Source organism: Accipiter gentilis, chromosome 8 (assembly GCF_929443795.1).
Source record: "Accipiter gentilis chromosome 8, bAccGen1.1, whole genome shotgun sequence".
Lineage (NCBI taxonomy): Eukaryota > Metazoa > Chordata > Aves > Accipitriformes > Accipitridae > Astur > Astur gentilis.
In genome coordinates, this window is record NC_064887.1 from 6,180,080 (window position 1) to 6,200,473 (window position 20,394).

General features: G+C 40.9%; 1 protein-coding gene across 3 annotated transcripts in view; it reads left to right on the top strand.

Moving 5' to 3' along the window:
• Nucleotides 1-1,485: 1,485 nt before the first annotated feature.
• USP24 (ubiquitin specific peptidase 24) overlaps nucleotides 1,486-20,394 on the top strand; it is a 64,919-nt gene continuing 46,010 nt past the window's right edge. For all 3 annotated transcript variants that reach the window (XM_049807521.1, XM_049807522.1, XM_049807523.1), the window contains exons 1-7: nucleotides 1,486-1,882; nucleotides 14,248-14,413; nucleotides 15,392-15,459; nucleotides 16,889-17,032; nucleotides 17,604-17,726; nucleotides 18,590-18,625; nucleotides 19,214-19,279. In XM_049807521.1, coding sequence (XP_049663478.1) covers nucleotides 1,544-1,882; nucleotides 14,248-14,413; nucleotides 15,392-15,459; nucleotides 16,889-17,032; nucleotides 17,604-17,726; nucleotides 18,590-18,625; nucleotides 19,214-19,279 — 942 coding nt within the window. In that variant the 5' untranslated portion in view covers nucleotides 1,486-1,543. The remainder of the gene's footprint in view (nucleotides 1,883-14,247; nucleotides 14,414-15,391; nucleotides 15,460-16,888; nucleotides 17,033-17,603; nucleotides 17,727-18,589; nucleotides 18,626-19,213; nucleotides 19,280-20,394) is intronic.

A 20,394-nucleotide genomic window follows, 5' to 3' on the forward strand; every position in this document is an offset into this window, starting at 1 on the left:
TGGTGTCCCCTACACTTGCAAGTTTCCTTTACGCTGAATGGGATTTGTATCCAAGACTTCAGACATCTGTTTCTAGATTCCCAACCCCAGTGCTTTCAGTGATGTCAGCCACTGTTAACACAAAATAGTTTGCCAGAAAACACAAGCCTCCACAGACAAATGTGTATATGCAGATATCAGCCCTGATCTTGAACAAATCTTTTATCTCTTTCCTCCTTCCTCCTCTTCTCTGGACATAGAAAAGACATTGTTAAAACGAGCTGATAAATTTTGCCTGGGAGATTGCCAGGAGACCCAGACCTACTGACTTTTATGCAGTACCAGAGCTCACTAAGAGCATTGAAGAAATATATACAATTTATTTTCTGCTTTGGGCACTAGCAACTCTTAGGGGTTTTTTTTGGGGGGGGTGGGTGGGGTTTTTTTGCTATCTGATTGCACTCTGCTTCATTTTGTATGTATTTGCATCCCCGTTTGCTATATGATATGCTTAAAGAACACGTTTCTACAGAGAAATAAGCTGGAAGCTGGCAGCGACGGCAGCGCTCAGCCTGCGGTCTGACAGTAACTTCTCGGGTGTACTCCTGTGAACCACATCCTTCACTCGGGCAGGCCCAAAACACCTCCTCCACCCCAGGGCTCGCTGCCCAGCTGCCACCCACAAGCGCGGGCAGGGCAGAGGCTTCTGGCAGGGGCCAGGCCTTCGTTTCGCATCAAACCCGGCCCCCATCACCTCAGAGAAGGACACCTGCCCGACCCTCTCGCTCCTCGCCCACAGAGACCCACCGGCGGCGCCCCCGGGGCCTAGTCGTGTTTCGCTGTGAAAGCCCAGTCACCGCCCCGCCGGCCGGGCCCCCGCCGGGCTTATTCACTAGTAAGAGCCGTAATTAAAGGAGGAACTACCGGCAGCGGGCCGGCCGGGCAACCTACACCCGGCAGCCCGTCTCCCGCTAGGCGAGCCCGGCCGCTGAGGCAGCGCCAGGCCCCACCCTCCGGCCGGGGGGGGTCCCGTTCCCTTGGCAACGCCGCTCCCCCCTCACGTGACCCCGGCCGGCCACGCCCGCCCGCTCCCGTCGCCGTGGCGACGGTCTCTCCCTCCCTCCCCTGCCGGTCCATTCATGCCCGCGCTCTGCTTCCCTCCCTCCCTTCCCCCCTTCACGTGACGCGGGCTCGGCGTGTGTTCCCCAGCTGGGCTTCGGCTGCCCGCTTCCGGGCTGAGGGCGGGGCGGAGGGTCTGCGAGCGAGCGAGCGAGCGAGTGAGCGTGTGTGTGTGTGTGTGTGTGTGTGTGTGTGTGTGTGTGTGTGTGCGTGCGCCTGTGGGTGAGGGCGCGAGCGAGGGCGCGCGCGGGGGGGCGGGGGCGGCCGCCGCGGCGGCGGCTGAGGGGAGAGGCGCTCCCGTCAACATGGCGGCGCGCGGGGCGGGCAGCGCCTGAGCCCGGCGCCCCCTCGGTTCGCGGCCCCCTCCTCCCCCCCCCCCGCCCCCCCCGCTTCCCGGCTCTCCCGGTCCGGTCCGGTCCCGGCCCGGGGCGGCGCGGCGTCGGCCATGGAGAGCGAGGAGGAGCAGCACATGACCACGCTGCTCTGCATGGGCTTCTCGGACGCGGCCGCCATCCGCAAGGCCCTGCGCCTGGCCAAGAACGACATCAACGAGGCCGTGGCGCTGCTCACCAACGAGCGGCCCGGCCTCCACTACGGCGGCTACGAGCCCATGGAGAGCGGGCAGGGCCCGCCGGGCGGGCACGGCTCCCCCGCCGGCGGCCAGGGCCCCCGCGGCGGCGACGGGGACGGCGGCGGCGGAGGTGGAGGAGGCGGCGGAGGCGGCGGCGGCGGCGGCGGCGGCTTCGACCCGCCGCCCGCCTACCACGAAGTGGTGGAGACCGAGGTGAGCTGCGGCCTTGCCCCGGGGCCGGCCTCCTGTCGGCGCCGGCCTCCCCGCGGGGCGAGTGGAAGCTCCCCGGGAGACCTCCCTGCCGCCGAGGTGCGGGCGGGCAGGCGTGGCCCCGGGGCGTGGGTCCCGCGGGAGGGTGCCCCGGGGGGGAGCTCCCCGCGGGGAGGGGGCCGGCCCCGTCACCCCGGGGGCCGGGGCGGTGTGCCGGGGGCTTCCCTTCCCTTCCTTTCCCTTCTTCCCTTCCCGCCGCCCACCCACCCGCTCCCCCACGCCTTGCTGCCGTGCGGTGCCGGGGAGTGCGCGCCGTGGCTGCGATCGCCGCAAGGTGAAGAGCGCCCGGCCTTTTCCTTGGCATTCTAGGAATGTGTGGCTACCGTAGGACTTTTTTTTTTCTTCTTCTTTTTTTCCTCCCCCCCTCCACCCCCACCCCTCCCCCGTGTGCCTTCTTGCATAATCTGAGTGACTAATGACTGTCTAATTTTTTTTAACTGTTTGCACAATGCGAGGGAAAGTGCAGTCTGGGTATTATTTTGCATACGGTTTTATTTGGGTGAGCTAAGCATAAATTCTGAAATAGGAATGCAGCGAGTTCAAATATTTTCAAAACGGAGGCTTTAGCTCATAACTTAAATTACAGCTGTGTTCCAAAGCGGACCTGAAGTAGAAGTGCTGGAGAATGCCAGCCTTTTCTCCCCTTCCTCCTTGTCTGCCTTTTTCTCTTCCATCCTCTTCCAGAGCTCCGAACTCCTCAGCCAGCAGATGCGCTCCTGCTGCTTTCCCTGCTGCCTGGAACGGTCTTGTAGCACTTACCTATAAAGCCTTTTCCTCCCCCAGGTCTTTTTTCCTAAACTTCCCAGAGTGCTTGTATGAAAAGAGACAATTAGTGGTGTCCAGACTATGGAACCCATGGGAATGAGAACAGAAGAACAGCTCTGCTGTGCGGTATCAAAGAGCCACCTTGCTTAGTCTCTGTCTCAAGAAACGGTCAAGAGCAGATGCCTAAGCATGTGAATAAAACCAGGGAAACTCACGTTCCCTCCCAGGCTTCAGTGAACAGTGTCCTGAGGATTTCCTGCACCAGAAGTGGTATCTTTCTGTGTATATGTGTGTATGTATCTATAATGTATATGTGAAGAATACACGCACATATCTTGTTGTACATAGCTACGCTTGCACGGATCATCTGTATCCATAGCCTCGGTATATTGAAGTCCAGTCTTGCAGAATAAAGATACGTGATCCTGTTCACTGAATTAACTGGGTTAAATCCTTAGCTCCTATAATCTGATGATGTATGCTTGTGGAGTAAGGTGATCTGTGGGATGCTGCGTGTGCTGTGCAGAAGAGGAGTCGCTGGTTAACTTCACTGATTGAGGCAATAGAGAGCTGGTTTCTAACCTTTGCTTTGAAGGGTTGGGAGTGAAGGAGAGTTCTGTTTGTTCGCAGTCAGGTCTCTATAGTCATCGAGAGGGTGGATCTTCCTACCAGATATAGTTATGGTTGGGACGATCTGGGTTGTCAGTGTGATGTTTCAAGAGAAGCTGTCACTGTCAACTTCAGAGAAGCATTTTTTTCCCCCTTCTGTTCCTATCACAAATGAAACTGACAACTCTGACTAAGGGGTTTTTCCCAGTATTATTTCAGCTTGTATGTCTGACCAAACTTACTTAAACTTCAGTTTCCTTTGCTACTCATGTTCTTGTTTGCTCTGACTTATGTTCTTGTTAACCTGCAGGAGGGAAACCAAAATGTTTCAGTATGGGCAAATGACTGCAAATCCACAAAGCAGGCATTTCAGAAGGATTGAAGTATCTTGCTACATGAAAGTTCATATAATTCAGGCCTCAATTTAGTAGTTGGATTTATTTGCATATGAACATCTGTCAACTCCTGCACATGTATGCAAAACAGTATTTTTGTAATATAAGAGTTATACCTGTAGAAATCTTTAAGACTTGGGATTGTTGCCTGTACTTACTTGTCAAATACTGCAGTACAACCTAGCAGCTTTTGACATACGTTTTATAAAAGGGGGAAAAATATATATATGAGCATTTCTTGTTCTTTTTATTCTTCAAATGTAATTTAGAACTACATGTAATAAACTACAGCTATTACTTAGGTGGTTAATCCATAAGTAGTTTTCCATTCAGTGTAAGCTTATGGCATATGAAGCTGTACAGAAAGCTATTGCATAAATAGCTGTATTATTCATTGTAGTCATATACGTTATGTTGCAATATATTATACCCCATGCTAGCTTGTGGCAATTCAGATGTTGTTTCTGGTTTTCTTCCTCTGTATCATCTCTCTTTCTAGCAGCTCTTAGAGTATGTATCCCTCCTTCTCATCATAATACCAGTTTTAACTTTTATTTAGTGGGGAGGTAGTGGTGTGTTAGATTTTTGGTTTGCTTTTTGGATTTTATATATCAGCAATGTACTTGAACATGTAAATCAAAAGAGAACAATTATTACAAATGTTCCCCTAAATAAGAATTTCCTGTGTAGTAATCTTCTTCATGAACAAAAGTTAGGATTAGATTTTTTTTTTATTTAAAAATACAAAGAAAGCTTTAGTCATTCTCCGAGACATGTGTGTAACAGGTCTGTAATTTGTATTTACATTCTTTTTTTGGCTGAGTACAGTTTACCATGCATATGAGAATAGATTTATGAATGATTAAACACTTTACATTTTCCCTAATTGGTAATGAATCCATTATGTTTGCATGTGCCTAGTTGTTTTCTATTACATAATGTTAGAATCTGTTCTGTTCAGCAAGCACATTGATCAAAGAAAGGCTTGTCTGTTGGTTTTCTTTGTGAAGAGCATAGCAACCAGATACATATCATACTAGTAAAAACATGTCGTCTTTAGATAAGATAGTAAAACCAGTGTGAATCCTCTTTCAGTGGTGGAGACTGCTGGTCTTCAGGGGTGTCTGGAAGCCTGAACGTGGAATAACTGGCCCAGAAGCAAGACAGCTGCTATGAACTGGCCCGATACGCACTCTTTGCTTTACATGTGAGACTTGAGATGAAGGCAGACATAAATTCATTTTCACAAGGGCTGAAACTTCAGTTTCAGCAGGTTAATGTCTTCTGAAAAGTGTACAGTCGATTCAGTTTTAAGTTAATAGCTGTGCTGTGCCTCTGGCTTTGATGCTGTTAGCATGACTGTGCTTAACTCATTAAAAGAAAAAGGCCAGACAGACTTGGAAACACAAAGGGGGCTTCACATTCGTTTGTGCAGTCTTCCTGAAATATCAGGAAGTTCAACTTTAGGTTTACAGCTGGTTTGAAGTTTTGCCCTGCGTAGTGCCAAACCACTTTGATAGGTTGAGATCACCAGCTTTTACAAGAGATAACTTTGGCTGTTTGATATAACTTACATGTTTATGTCTGTCGTCTAAAGAAAATATGAGTGCATTTTGGCAAGAATCTGGGATTTCTGTGTTTCTTCCTTAGGCAGATTTTTATGGTGTGATTCTTTGCGGGGGGTGGGTGGGGTGGGTGGGTATGCTCATCTTTACATACAACTGACAGATAAGCTGTTTTATAAACTGCTGCTAAATCTTTATAATTTAAAATAGGACTATGAATGAACGTGAGGACAGTGTCTGTCAGTGTGTCCATGAATTGCCATGAGTGCCACAAGTGCTGACTTTCATGAGTTGGGGGGAATGGGATGGAGAAGAGCAGGCCAAATGAATGCGGGGATTGTGACCAGAGAACCCAAAACTGCAGTAAGGGATAGGAACCCACTTACACTAAAAATATTGAACATATAACAATGGTTTATATAACCTTTACTAAAACAATCTTTGTTTGTTTTTAAACAGCTTCTGAGAGTCATTACTATGACCTTTTGGGTAAATTGTCATGAACGGATTATATGAACGGATTATATTACCTTCTAGCTATTCCTGTCTCCTTTAGCACGTGCTCTTTTGATTATTTTTTTTTTTAGTTGAACTGGATCAAAAGCTCATATACGCCAGATTTTACTAGATAAGGCTTATAATAAAACTTGTCCAAGATTGCTTTTAGAGGTGCTGTTTGATTTCAAGAGAAGGGGAGGGTGGTGTAAAAGAAACAGGCCAGTGACTGTAGTGAGTAACAGTGCCAGGAACATTCTCACTAGTCATGCTGCAGAACTATTGTGTTCAAAACCCTATCTCTCCTCATCATTAGAGCTCAGTATTGAAAGCAGTTCTGCCACAGAAGCGCTGTGTCACGGTGGGTGTGAAACTTAACTTCTGTTTTAGCTTTTAGTGTGTAAAATGAGGATAATGGTCTGTGCTTTATTAGGAGTACCATGGATGTTAGGCTTGTGAAGTTCTTTGATCCCTGAATGGAAGGAGCTGTATTTATTTAAAGACCAAAAAGGTATTTAGCCTTCAAGCTAATGAGATGAATTTCACAGTACAATTTTATAAATTTAAAGTCGGTATCCTGTTGTGTAAGTAGTGTTGAGCTTTGCAAAAGTAACTATTTCTGACATTCTCGTGTGGAAGTTTTAGTGTGGCTTGTCTAGGAATTGGCCTTGTAAAACAATTAAGCAATCAAATAAAGCTCTCTGGTGGATTCTGGCATCGAGTCCCTGGCTGGATGCCATCAGAATGTCAAGTGGAATTAGTATTTTAGCACTCCTGGTTTTCGGCATCAGTGTTTTCAAAAATTAGTGGCCCTGGTGTAGAACGTCTATTTAGATTCTGGTTATGTTAATGCTTTCTTGGGTTTTGAAAGAAAATCCCCCGATTTTCATTCTTGATCTAACACAGACTATTAACAATGCTACATGAAGTTAGGGAAGATAGGGGTAATACTGAGAGGTACAGTTGGTTAATTTTAAATGTAAGCTTTGTTTTGAATAATTTATAAACTCATTCTCATGTAACGTGATTGTCAGAGTAATCTTCAGATTGAGACTAGCGCTTTATAATTATTTGTTCATCAGTGAAGGTGATGCTTGTGGGGTCAGTGGAGGTAGGAGACAACTCTGTATAGCCAACTTCTCAGCTGGGCAGGAAGTGTCTTTGATATAATGTTCTCTGGAGGCGTTTTCTGGTTGTCTTCCCAGTTTACAGTGCTATTCTGTGGCAGCTGTTTAATAAGGAAGTGAAATACTGAGGAAGAAGGAGAATAAAAACAAATTAGCCAGTGTTAGAAGTTAATTCCAGCAAATCATTTGGATTGCTTTCGGATTAAGGAACAGTAGCTCTTTGTATGAGGAGGGCAAAGATGCAAAGGAAGTGCCTGTTTCTTTTGTAAGCTCTTATTTTGGAAAAAAAAAAAGTGTATTTGTGCTGCCATAGGAATAGTCTTTGGTATGTATGTTTCAGTTATGCTTCATGGGCCAAATTAAAATTAATTAAAAGAAGCCAATGTGCTCAATGTTTCTTGCTACTTGATCTTCCTGCTCACTACTTTACAGCAGTTCTGGCTTCTCTTGTTCTGATGCCCAGCAGAGCAGCCTTGAGAGGCATTTAAAGATTTCTCGTACTAGTTAATCACAATTTTGTAATTATACGTTGTAGAACTTGATTTCAAACTCATTGTCAGCTGCTTTGTCAGTTCTAGTTTCTGTCTCACTATACATCCGTATACATCCATAGAACAGAAGTACAGATGAGTGTTTAGCAGTGTTATTGAATTAATTCTCCCTTCCAGAGCCTGACCTTTGGTCACTAAAATGTTATTATAAGTACTTAATCTAGTGTTTCTGCAGGACTTCTCTATTAATGCCTGGTGTTTTGGCAAAGGAAAATAGAAGTGTTGACTTAAAATTAAGTACTGAAATGCTAAGCATTTGTGATTCATTGTTTTATTGTATTAAAGCACAATGTTTATCTGATACCACACAAAGTAACTTTGAGTTATTTGGAAATAAGCATGGGGTTTTGTGCTCATGAAAAGTCATGGGTTGGGAGAAATAATGGTATCAACTCAGAGTCTGGCTGTTTGTAGTTACACTAATGGAGTAAGTTTTTAAAATATATCCACAGGCAATACTGAAAGCACATGCATGATAAGTGTGTTTTCCTTGGTTTCTTATGAATGGCATTCTTAACAGTGCTTTCCATGACCTCTTCCTTGCCTACAACTAGTTATCAAACTTTGAAATACATTGCCAAAAGTGGTTGTAATGAATCTGTCTGCCTCAGATTTCACTGTATACTACGGTAATAGTAGTATAACAGGGCAAAGGTATTCCTTTTTTTTTTTTTTTAGTTAAATGGATCTTTTAATTCAAATGTGATTTTAACAGAGCCTCAATTATTTTGTTTTGCTGTAAAGCTTAGTACTGCACTTATCTCTGAACAACTAGGTAAGTACATTGGGGAATATTGCTTAGTAACATCACACCATCACCTTGGAAATCAGGGAGGCCAGTACAAGCAATGTTTTTAGAAAATCCTAGTTAATTTCTAACTTTGCTGTATTTATTTTTATTTTTCAAATTCATATTGTGTTCTTATTCCCAGTCTCACGCAGTTCTTTGTTGTAAGAGATGGGAGGGGGGTGGGCAGGAGGTAGGAGCCATCGGGTTATTGTGGTTATTTGTTATCATCCCTTACAACTGCTAAGAAGGGTTTAGTCTAACCATGCATTCTTGATAGTGTACTTGTACTATTAGTTAAGGTCAATGTCCAAAACTTTCTGTGAGAACATTCACTAAATAAATCAGAATTTTCTTAGGATGTCTTTATGGCAAGGTGAGAGTCCAGCTTCAGTTCGGTGGAGTCTGTAACATAGGATTTATTTTCCTTTAGTGATAGACTGGTATCATTCCCTTATGTTAACATGATGAAATACTATTATTTTTTTCTTATGACAAGACTTCATTTGCTTATGTAAAGTAGTGCATCATAAACATTTGAATAAAGAGCTTAATTTCTATGCAAAAAGAATAAACCAAAACATCCATATATCTCCCCAGCAAGCTTACTTTCTCTTAGGAGAACATAAATAAAAATAAGCATTCCTATCTGTTGCTGTACTCAGAAATTTTGCATACAGGTATTTTCCTGTGGATGAAAATGCAAGGGCAAGATGCTGTATCAGTTTAGGACCTACAGCAGTTAAAAACTGTTACTGTACTTCAAAAATAAATGTGTATTCGTCATTAAAACATTTAGGAAATCAGAGTGTGTTTTCTCATTGCCAAATAAGAAACATAATGTGGAAATTCTACTATGACACTGTTTTCTGAGGCTTACTAGTATTGTCCTATTCATAAAAGGATACCAAGTTTGCTCTTAGCAATGTTGGTTGAATGAGTTTGATCTGATGGCAAGAACAGGCCACTGGGAAATACTCTTCAATATTTGTTCCCACATCTGCCACTTAACCTGGGTTTAAAGAAGTTCTTTAAGCTCCTGGAGCACCAGTTTTTAAAAAGCAAGTAGATTACAGATATGCAAATGTAGCAATTTTTTTTAAACATTCAATAACTTACGCTTAGTGTGTTCAAGTGTAAGTGCAAGGTGGTAGCTTTGGTTTATTTGAAAGTCTTTTAGTTGTTACCCCTGTGATTCAGTTCTAGGTAACAGAATATCCTCCTTTAGGGGTTAATTAAAGGAAAAAAGAATTGACATCCAGGTGTGGAAGTAAAAGCTGCTTTAATCAGTAGTCTGGCAGATAGAGGGACTCTCAACTCATGACTTCAGGATTCATAGCTTCTCCCACAAATTGATGGCGCAGTAGATCAGAGAGCAGAGAAATGCTCTGGTTTTATGGGTATTTGATGTATGTCTCTCACCTAGCCTCCACCTGAGCATCTTGCAGTACTTTGCAAACACTAGTGAATGGCGCATCAGCATGCTGTGGCAGAGGGAGGTATCACTGTTGACACTTTACAGCTGGGGAAGCCAAAGCATTGAAAATTGATTTCCTTGTTATTGCTTGGTATATCTGTGATAAAAACTGAAAGGTGGACTTAGAAATTTTTTTTTTTTTGACAGTACAGTGAAACATCGAAAATCTGTTTTGTTGGCTATAAAATGGTGGTCGTTTTGTGAAAATCACTTATTAGAGAGGCATGAGGGTGAAGGGAGCTGCTTGGTCTGCTGGTATCTTAGAAAGTCTGATTCTGTTGCTTGTTGAAAGAAACATGACTTTGGGGTTCTGGTTTGTAAGTTATACTAGATTCAAGAGCACATGATGTGACTTAGCTCTGGTGATAATATATTCTGTTGGTAGCCTATCAAAATCAAATTAACAAATTTAAATTATAATTTGACTAATTTCATTACTAAGACTGCCAATTAGCATCAAAACACTTTATTAAACTCCTTGTTATTTTATGTAAAGTGACCGGTATGGTAAATGTCTGTGGCTTTAGTTAAACAGTGTTTGACGAGTTAATTAACTGAATACTGCAGGAATACATTTTGAAGCTTTGGTCTGTGACCTTTTGGCAATTAAAGTTAATTCATATTTCACTTTTTGTGTGAGGGCTAATCTTTGTTCTGTGTTAATCTTCCATAGAAGGTTTTATACTACAGACTTAAGCACTGCTTTATTGATCAGATATTTAAAAATTTTTGTTTATTCAGCCTAGCAAACAACTCCGGGAGGTGCCAGGTCCCCAGAGTTAGGATCTTGAATCAGTGCTCAAGGCTGTTCATGTGAAGATATTTCTCTTGGGAGCCTGTGTTTGTATGTTTGGACATAACTGCATTTTCACACCTTGAAAATAAGCCAAAAGAGTCAAGTAATGCTGTTAGAATGGGGGGATCTTCAGGGCTTTTGTGTAATAAGAGATATATTGGAAGGCATGGAAAATGATGTTAAAGTTTTGGCAGCAAATGTTTTTTTTTGTCTCAAGATTTCAGCTGCAGAATGGAGAATAGTCACAGGATATGTGATGTGCACCATGATTTTCTGTCTCAGAAAACATGATTCTTAGAGACTTTTAAACTGTTTTATCTTTGGATGACCCGTTGGCTGCCAGGAATAGTTTCTTTGCTTTTTACTATTCTGTTGCTAGAGAAGATCCCTACAAATCCTTACTGTGTCAGGTGCCAGTCCAGTATTAAATCTGTTCAGCCAGAATTTCGTAGTCCTGATTTAGGTCATCATCAACTGGCAGACTCTATTCTTAAGTCATATATTTGAAGGGAGGGAGGGAGTTTCTATATATGTATTTTTATTATTTATTTTTTTAAGTACGTAATTCCCCCAAAAAGAGACCCAGAAAACCACTTTTTGGGAGGCTGACATGGCCTCGTATACTATTTACTTCCACGTATAGCATACTCTTAACAGCTTTTATTTCAGCTATGGACCCATGTCAGTAGAGTCTGTAGTGACTCCTAGCTCCTCAGTTACGAAGTGTTAATTGTGGCTACCTCTTCAGAGCTGTGATGTGTTGCATTTGTAAATGTCAACAGAGCAAGTAAGATCTTCAGTCTGTGTTGGTTACCGAGCCAACATAAAAATTGTGCAAGAGCTGAGCTGACATCATACCTTGCTACGGCAGCTGCTAGCTGCTGTTAATAAATCCCTCACTTTAAAGAGCAGTACACAAATCGATTTAAAAGTTGGATGGTGAACAGTTGGGGAGTTTTCTTGTACAGAGGGACAGTAATTATGAAAGAGCAGCAATAAGTCTTTAAAGAGGCTGTTAGTCACAGTAGATGTTGTAAGAAACAAGACTCACTCTGCTGTAATGTAAACTGAACATAGCAGTAATCTCCAAGAAATGCAGGGTATTGAATTTATTAATGGTTTGAAGCGGAATTTGAGTTTTAAACTACCTGGGCATTTATTTGAGATTGTTGCGTTTTTCACAGTGGCTGTGAAGCTACTCATATGTGATACGTTCTAAAATTAATAAATAATTAAACCTGATACTTTCTGAGCAGGGATTTAGTAGCAGAAAACTGACAAGCAAGAAGACTTGTTGTCTGTAATTAGTGGAATGTGCCGAAGATGTGCTCCTTCAATGCAAATAGTTCCCATTGTTATTAGGGCAGTATTCCCAGTACTGCACTCATTGTTATTTCTTGTGTAAAAAACGCCTTTCACTACATTGTTGGTAGACTCAATCCAGAAATGGGGCAGACATGTCCTTAGTGTGATTTATGATAATGCCCTTATTTGTGAGAGCTGAACGTATGGTGAAGAAGGTGTTATTTCACTCTTTCCTTATGAATTTCCATTGTTACGGACACTGACAATCACTTGTGTGGTAAGAGGTAGATAAAGAGCAACACTGCTTAGATGCAGATGGGGAAGCAGAACAGGTGGAGTTTTCAGAAACAGTTGAATGTCTGTGCTGCTATTAGACTGCAACTCTTAAACTATTCATTGCTAACACTAGTTTTATTTAACGTGGACACTTTCCTCCAGGGGATGGAGTAACCATAGCTCAGTTACTGTCATCATTTGTTGAAATGTTGCTTTCCTTTGCTACAAGTCTAGGCTGAGCTGAAATTGCTCAATGCCTAGCAATTGGGTGTTTATATTATACTCAGTCTACCTTTATTACTCTAATCATTCTATCCTGTACTGTTACTGTAAGGGTTTTCTTTATAACTGCACATTTATTTTCTACAGAAAATGGTTTTGTGTTCTGTATGGGTGTCCTTTACAAAAGCTGTAAACTTAACTGTTGTTTGTTTAATCAATACAACAGGGTATTTTCTGGAAAACTTTTTGCATTTAAATGCTTTTAGTATCTTATCATTTAGACCTTCAAACATTTATTCTCCAAAACCTGAAGTATTTAAATAGGGCATAATTTGCTAGATGTGAATTACTTCAGCCGTCCATGCACAGTACTAGATCAGATGACTACAGTTTCAGAAGTTGATATTCAGGTCTGTTAAAGTACAACTTCCCATAATGACAAACTCAGGGCTAAAGATTTAGTAGAGGCTTGGGGAAAGGTGTCACCTTACTTCCCAAACACTGACGGGGGGGGGTTTCTGAGCACTATTTTGTGTTTTGTTCCTATAAATTTTACTGCTCTCCAGAACCTGTTAGTAAGCCCAGCCACTGTGTGCTATCACCTGCACCAATTAACTTCAAAAGCTAAGCTCTATACAATCGCTGTTTCCTTGGCTTAATATTTTTGACTCATTATGAAAGTGAATATGACACATTTACTTTTTAATAAACAGGTCTAATCATGCAAATAGCAAGTGCAGCGAGAGAGCTGGAAGCCCACTCGTCTGCATACATTGATTTAATTCTTTGTATACCATGTCCTGAGTTCAGTTCTCTCTTTTGGTTTATTCCTTTGTTTGTTCTGTTCACTTTCCTGACACAGTCTTTTTTTCACTCTTGAGTGTGTTTCCCGCTTGTCCTTCCTCCCTACGTGTCCCTGGCTTCTCTCTCATCACTGCACTTGTGTTTTCCTCTGTCTCTGATAGTTGCTCCTGGTTGCTGCCAGGCCTGATCCAGACATTCTGTCCTTTCTCCTGCTTGGGTTGTCTGCTCTTGTGAAGGCAGGGAAAGTTACTCCGTGTGAACTCTTTGACACATTGGGTAACTAGCATCTATGGGAGTTTAAAAAAAGAAACAAAAGAAAATAAATGAGTGACTTGACTACTCTTTCTTTTGGCACTACTGAGGCAGTTACCTCATATGGCACTTAGCAAAGAACACAGGGCTAATTCTGTGTTCTGCCTGTAAGCAGAAATAGCTGCTGTTCAGCAGCACTAGCAAGGAGACCTGTAAAGCTTAGCTGCAGGCACCTGCTTGCTTTTTCCTAGTTTGCCTTCCAGAACATTTTCCAGTAACTTATTTTGACTTCAGGAGAAGGACAATTGTAGTTTCCTTGCTGGACAACTATATTTGAGATGTAAATTTTCCTTTAGATAATTAGTTAGTAAAAAAAAAAAAAAAAAAAGTCCTCATGTACTGGATTAGTGTCTTGTATTTCCTAATGTGATGGGGTGAGAGGGTGATGAAATTGGCCTACCTTAGAATAAACTATTCCATACTGGACAGCAGTTGTTGAACAGAGGATTAATATGCAGATCTATGAAGATCAAGGTTTGTTCTCTACAGTCTCACAGGGTCTGGAAGTACTTATCACTTGGCTCTAGGATCTGATATGCTAAGGAACAAGATTTTCCACTTAAATAGGCAATTAGTTAGCAATTAGTTATGTAAACATAGTAGTTATCACCTACAGGAAATACATAAAGGTATGTAATCCCTTCAATTCAAACTGAAGTATTAAGTTCTACTTTGAAAAACACAAGCAGCCTCAGGGTTGTTGAGAATTTGACATGCTTGTTACAAGCACAGCCGCTTTTTCTGAAGCTGCTAAATCCTTTAAAGAGTCTAGAAAAGAGAGAGGGAAAAGTTGTTTCACTTGAACTTCCTTTTTATTCACAGAAAAATGATGAAAATGGGAATTGCTCTGGTGAAGGTATTGAGTTTCCAACAACCAACTTGTATGAACTGGAGAGCAGAGTTTTAACAGATCACTGGTCCATACCCTATAAGCGGGAAGAGTCTTTAGGCAAATGCCTAATTGCATCCACCTACTTAGCGAGACTAGGTAAGTTCTCTTTCTACACGTATAAAGATTATCTGTTCAAAGGATTTCATAGCAGTATGGCGGGCAGTTATGTCTTTCGTGTTAATCTTGCAGTTGTTTACTTAGCACCCTGCAGAATGATCACATCTCTGTCAAAGTGGTTAACAGTGAACTATTCTACCCAATGCTGTAAAAAGAATGTCGGTCTCTTTTTTTTCTCTAAAGTAATTTGTTTACTTAAGCTTTTTTAAAAAGTGGAGCACATGTTTCTTTATGTTCTAATGGTTGTAGGAATTACTGTTTTTCAGAGCTGAATTACTGACTCTTTTTTTCATTGTGCTGGTTATTTTCCATTCGTAAAAACAAGCTGTCATCTAAATCCATGCTGTACCACACTTGTGTAACTGGTTGTTTTTCCCTAGTGAAATGCTTATAGTGCATTAGACCTGAATTTGACTTTTCTGTATTCAGTACTTTGGCTGGGCTTAAGAGTGCTATGGAGGCATCATGCTGAACAACTGATATAGAATGAGAGTGCAAGATAGTTTTTTCCATCATGCCTGATGGCAGACTAAAGGGATTTTATAATCTGTTGGAAGAATTGAAGTTGTAAGGTGGTTCTGGTTTGCTTCTTTGTTTCTAACCTCTGTTAAAAGGCTGTACTTAGAACTGATTTTGGTTGGAGGCTGTGAAGCACCAGCAATGATCTGAAGTTAGTATGAATTGTAAATCTTGAAGGGAGAAATACTTATGGCGCTAATAAAGCTTGAAGAAGTTATAAAAGATGGAATATTGGGAAACTTCTTATTTCTAAAAGGCAAGTTCTCTTGACTCACACTTCTTTGTGGCTGAAAAACATGCTAGTTATGAATGAACAGTAGCACACTTACTACTGCTGGTTTTCGTTGGTGTTCCCAAAAACTTGCAATGAGGTCCCTGAGGTAATTTTAAAAAGTATTTTTTTCAAATACTTTAAAAAACACTCTCCTTTCTGTAAAGGTCTTTCTGATTCTGATGAGAATTGCAAGAGATTTATGGACAGATGCATGCCTGAAGCATTTAAAAAGGTAAGTAGGGTACAGTAGACCAATTCAATGTTTCTTTGTGTTCTTCATGGCAGAAATAGTGTTTTGTAATCCAGACTTCAGAAACTGTGGTAACTGGTGAGTGTGTTTTTAGATTAAAAGCATATTCAGATTATTTTCCTAGATTAAAATCATACATAGAGTTAAATTTAAAATCATACAAAGTCCCAGTTCTGCAACTCTGGCCAATTCTGCTCCCCTGCCCTTAAATGAAGAGCTCTGTAGTAATTAGTGAAGCCTACAGACAGGTTTAAAGATCTTTGGATACAGCCATTAGTGGCAAGTTCAGAATCAGATTTCCTTTAACTCTTATTCTTTCTGCTCCTTCTTTGGAGGATTGCTGAATTCTTTCTTACCTCTTCATGATAGGTTTATAATTTGTCTTTCCCCTCAGTGCTTAATGCCTAATATGCCTCTGTGGCTGTTCTTCTCTGGGTCAGTGTGAATTTTCTCCACTTCCCACTATTCCATCCATTTTTGATAATGCCTAAATTTCTTGCCCAGTTTTTGACCATATGTATAAAAACATATTTACACCTTTTTAAAAGTTATTCAGTACTAATCTTAAAATACTGAGTATATAGGTGTACTTAAGGAAGATGGAAATTTAAGGGAAAAAATCTTTTTCCATTTGGCTATTAGAGTAATAACCTTACATATAATGCTTTTAAATCACTTGGTATTTTTTGCATATTAACTGAATGGTGTAGATTGCTCCTCTAGAAGGGTAGTCTGTAGAAATCTAAGTTCAGAATGTGCTGAATTACAATTTGCTGAAATATGAGCAAGAAACTCTATTAATGGTACAAAAAGTAATTGTATTTAAAATGGTGAGCTTTTTAACTGCTTATGTTCAGACACAGCTAGCAGAAATTAGATGAAGTTTGCAGATGGAAGCTCAGTGTCCTTTCTAAACAACCAGATTAGACCAGATTTAAAGAACATGTTTCAGTAGGTGGGAAAGCAGAATTAAATACCTCTCTCTTCATGGTGCATATTCTTTGTGTGAATTGGTAAATGATTATTACAGCTGAATCAGTGCAGCTTTGTGGCACGCCTACTTGAAGACTTAATAGTTGTGTGTTCAATCTGCAAACAAATTAGTTTCATATTAGTTGTTCTTTGCAAAGGTTACAGTCTTTACTAATGCATGGAAGTGGAAAACAGTTTGCTTTGATACATTTTATTTTCCATCATAAGCTGTGATTTAAGGTGTTCTTCAATGAAATTACAAATTTAATTAACTCTTAAGCCATTAGTGCAGGAAGAGCATCTGAAAAACACACCAGACAGTGATTAGTACGCTCTAAGGAAACATTTGGCCTGAAAACAGTCTCAGGGGTTGATAAATTTTTTCTGTTGTGTGATTGTGCTCAAACTTAAAAAAAAAATTTTTATTTTTTTTTTTTAGCTGTTGACATCCAGTGCTGTTCACAAATGGGGAACTGAAATCCATGAAGGAATATACAACATGCTTATGCTGCTAGTGGACCTAGTTGCAGAAAGAGTAAAACAAGATCCTATTCCTGTGGGCCTGCTCAGTGTACTTACAATGGTATTTGACTCTCTGATGCAGTTTCTAATATTTGGGTATTTGGCATTTCATATTAAAGCTGCTGATGCTTTTTCTAACTATTTAAGCTGTGGTGTATTATCTTCCAGTCTGCAGCCATTGCTTGCTGCAGATTTTTAACATCCAGTATGCAATACCTAAGGCACGAGTGCTGTTCAAAACTTCTGAAAACTAGTGTGTTCAAAACAAAAAAAACCCCAAACAAACCACATCTGCTGTCACTTCAGTGTTTATTTTTTAAAACCAATACCACATCTGCTGTCACTTCAGTGTTTATTTTTTAAAGCTGATACTTTGAGTTCATTTCCCCCTTTTATGACTATCTGGCTCGCATGGGTATTGGATATTGTCTGTACAGAATGAAAGCTTCAGAATGCTTTCTACAGTGAGAACTGAGAGGCAGGAGCAGGGGTCTTCTGTTAAACTTTATTTTTTGCTAGATCTTTAACTGTCAACCAGGAAAATGCTCAACTGAAAAAGTCAATTATTATCAAGATAAGTTTTGAGACTGGCATAAGCCACACTGTTCATTGCCATGGGCTTTTCTTTCAAGGCATTTAACCCCGACAATGAATATCATTTCAAGAATCGAATGAAGGTATGCCAGAGAAACTGGGCAGAAGTCTTCGGGGAGGGGAACATGCATGCTGTCTCGCCCATATCCACTTTTCAGAAGGTGAGCATAGCCATGCCCTAAAAGCTATTTTTACAGTAGATGTGTTTGTTTCAGAAAAGATTGATTAGTAAGTATTTATAACACAAGAATTACAGCAAATAGATCTTCAGTACATGTTGGTCTGTATAAATTAATTTGTCCTCTCAAATTGTCCCAGTTCTCTATTAGAGGCTGGATTTAGAAATTGGTGTACTTTCATGGCTAAAGTAGCACCACAGTCAGATGGGTAGATCTGTTGTAGCTAAGGACTGACATCTGTTTGGCTGTTGAGTGTGAAATGACCAGGATACAGTTCTAGAAGAGAACTGTACAGTTCTAGCAGAGAATTCATGCTTTTCTGACAGCCAAGGATAGGGTATCTTCAAGTAAGACACACTGGCAAGGAGGCAGTTTTTGAGGTTTACACTCTCTTGTCACAGTTGTTCCAGATGAGTGGGGTCTAAAAAAGCATCAGTGGAGTTGATCTCTCCTTCAGGAGACAAGTTTGTGGCCGTAGAAAGAAAATTCTACATCTGCTGGTTTGGGAAGGGCTCTTTAGTAATGTTTCACACTGCTAATGTGCTATAAATACAGTTGCTTGTGAGTCAGCAGCCACAGTGTGTACTGTTGCCACTGCACGTGGTCAGTGATGTCAAGCGGAGTCCAAAAAAGGATGATGCTAATGAGAACCAACCAGAGCTCCAGTTACACGCTTATTAAAAGAGCTGTTACAAACACATTGCTGTTTTCTTTGAAATAATAGTGCATGCATTTGAGGTGTGGGTTAATAGGCTGAACGTGTCTGTCCAAATCTCTGTTTCAGAAGACAAATGCTTAGCATTAATGTTGCAGCTACTAATTTGTTAATGTTTTAATTGTTCAAGGAACCTCATGGGTGGCTGGTGGATCTGGTAAACAGAGTAAGTAACCGTAAAGCAAGCAGAATTGTTATTTGTCACTTGAATTCATTGGGCTTCAGAGATAATTTCTTCTCCCCCTCCAGACTTGTTTTTCCACCCTTTACTTTTCTGACAACCACAGAAAAAAAGTTTAAGATTTTGATCCTGCCTATATATAGGGAAGGGGCCTTGCTAAATACGTCTTTTTGAGTTGCTGCCTTCTCCCTTGAGCACCTTTACCCTAACATGATAGCTATGATTAGAGGAAGTCAGGAGCTCAGCTTAGGCTGCGGTGCTGTTTCCCAGTCAAATGTGCCAGGCCGGTCAGCTGTTGCTATATGTGGTCTAGCTTTCTTCCCTATAACCATTTTTGCCCAAGACAGTGTTTCTAGCTTGATGTTTAAACTGGTATCAGGTATAGTTGCATTGCATTCCCCAGTGTGCCCCTGAACTTCCATGAAAACATAAAGCTTATGTTGAATGTGATGTTCCATGGTAAAGGATATTGTTGACATCCCAGGAACTGTCAGTGGAGTATTTTCTATAATAGCTTATTTAAAACATAAAATACTGTAGTTCACTAACATAATACTGATTATTCTATTTCAGTTTGCAGAGTTGGGTGGTTTTTCAGCAATTCAGTCCAAACTCAATTCAGAAGATATTGAACTTGGGGTAAGTTCATCTTCCGTCATGAGACTTCTCCCTTTCCATTACATACTTCATGTAGAACCCGTAGCATCCCTTTTGGCAGTGTTCTTACCTTTTCTTTGGTACCAGAACAACACTCCCACAGAGCCCTGGAGAAGTGCTGTCAGACTGGAGGTCAAATGAGGTAGTGCATAAGAATTCTAACTAAAGAGCTTTTGAGACTTCACAGAAAAGAGGAAGGGTTAGTGTACCTTTCTGGCTAACATTCAGTCTTCCTATTAGACATCAGTCAATCTAGTTTCACTGTCTATTCACCAGTACATTCCTGGTTTTCTGTTTACTTCAGCTGTAGCTGCATTTAGCTGCAAGTGAATTGACTGCTGTCATTTATTATAGAAATCATTGTTTAAGGAAAAAAAAAATCCTTAGGAAGACAGACACTGTCTAATCCTAAGCAACTTTTCAAGAGCTGTGTCTAAAAACTGACTGGTTCAACAGTGCTAAACTATTTTTGGTGACAAAGCCTAATTTGTTTAGTTTTAGCTTCCTAACCTATATTCAGGAGACTTCAGAATCTTTAAAGCTTTGAAGAGCAAGGAGGCTAAGGGAAAACAATGTAATTTAGAATCTTGTTCCCCAGCATAAAATCAGTCTGCTTTCAGTGAAGTCCCATTTGGAAAGACTTAAACTTCTTTTCTTGGGATATTGATATTTGCTGCTTTTTATAAAGAGATAGGTTCATAATGTGAGCATGACAGAACAATAGGAAAACTTGGATTCAAATCCTGATCCTGCAATAGAAACTTTGACTTTAATGATTAATAACTGCTTGCTTAGGAAGGAAGTCTGGGTCAGCATCAATTAATTTTAGGCCTTTGTAGTGGTTCGTACTCAATTTCACAATTCTTGATTCAGTGTGAGAAGAAACCAATTTTGATATTATTTATTAGCAAACAAATGCCTTTATGCATTTAACTTCTAGATGATAGATATCACTTGAAGATCATTCATTGAAGAGATCTTGACATGTATATGACACGTTTACAAAAGCTTTCTCCCACTTAATGCTTTGGGAAAGAAATTTGCCATCTGGCTTTAACCTTAAGCCTTGCATTCACACTTCTTGTTGCTGTAGAGAG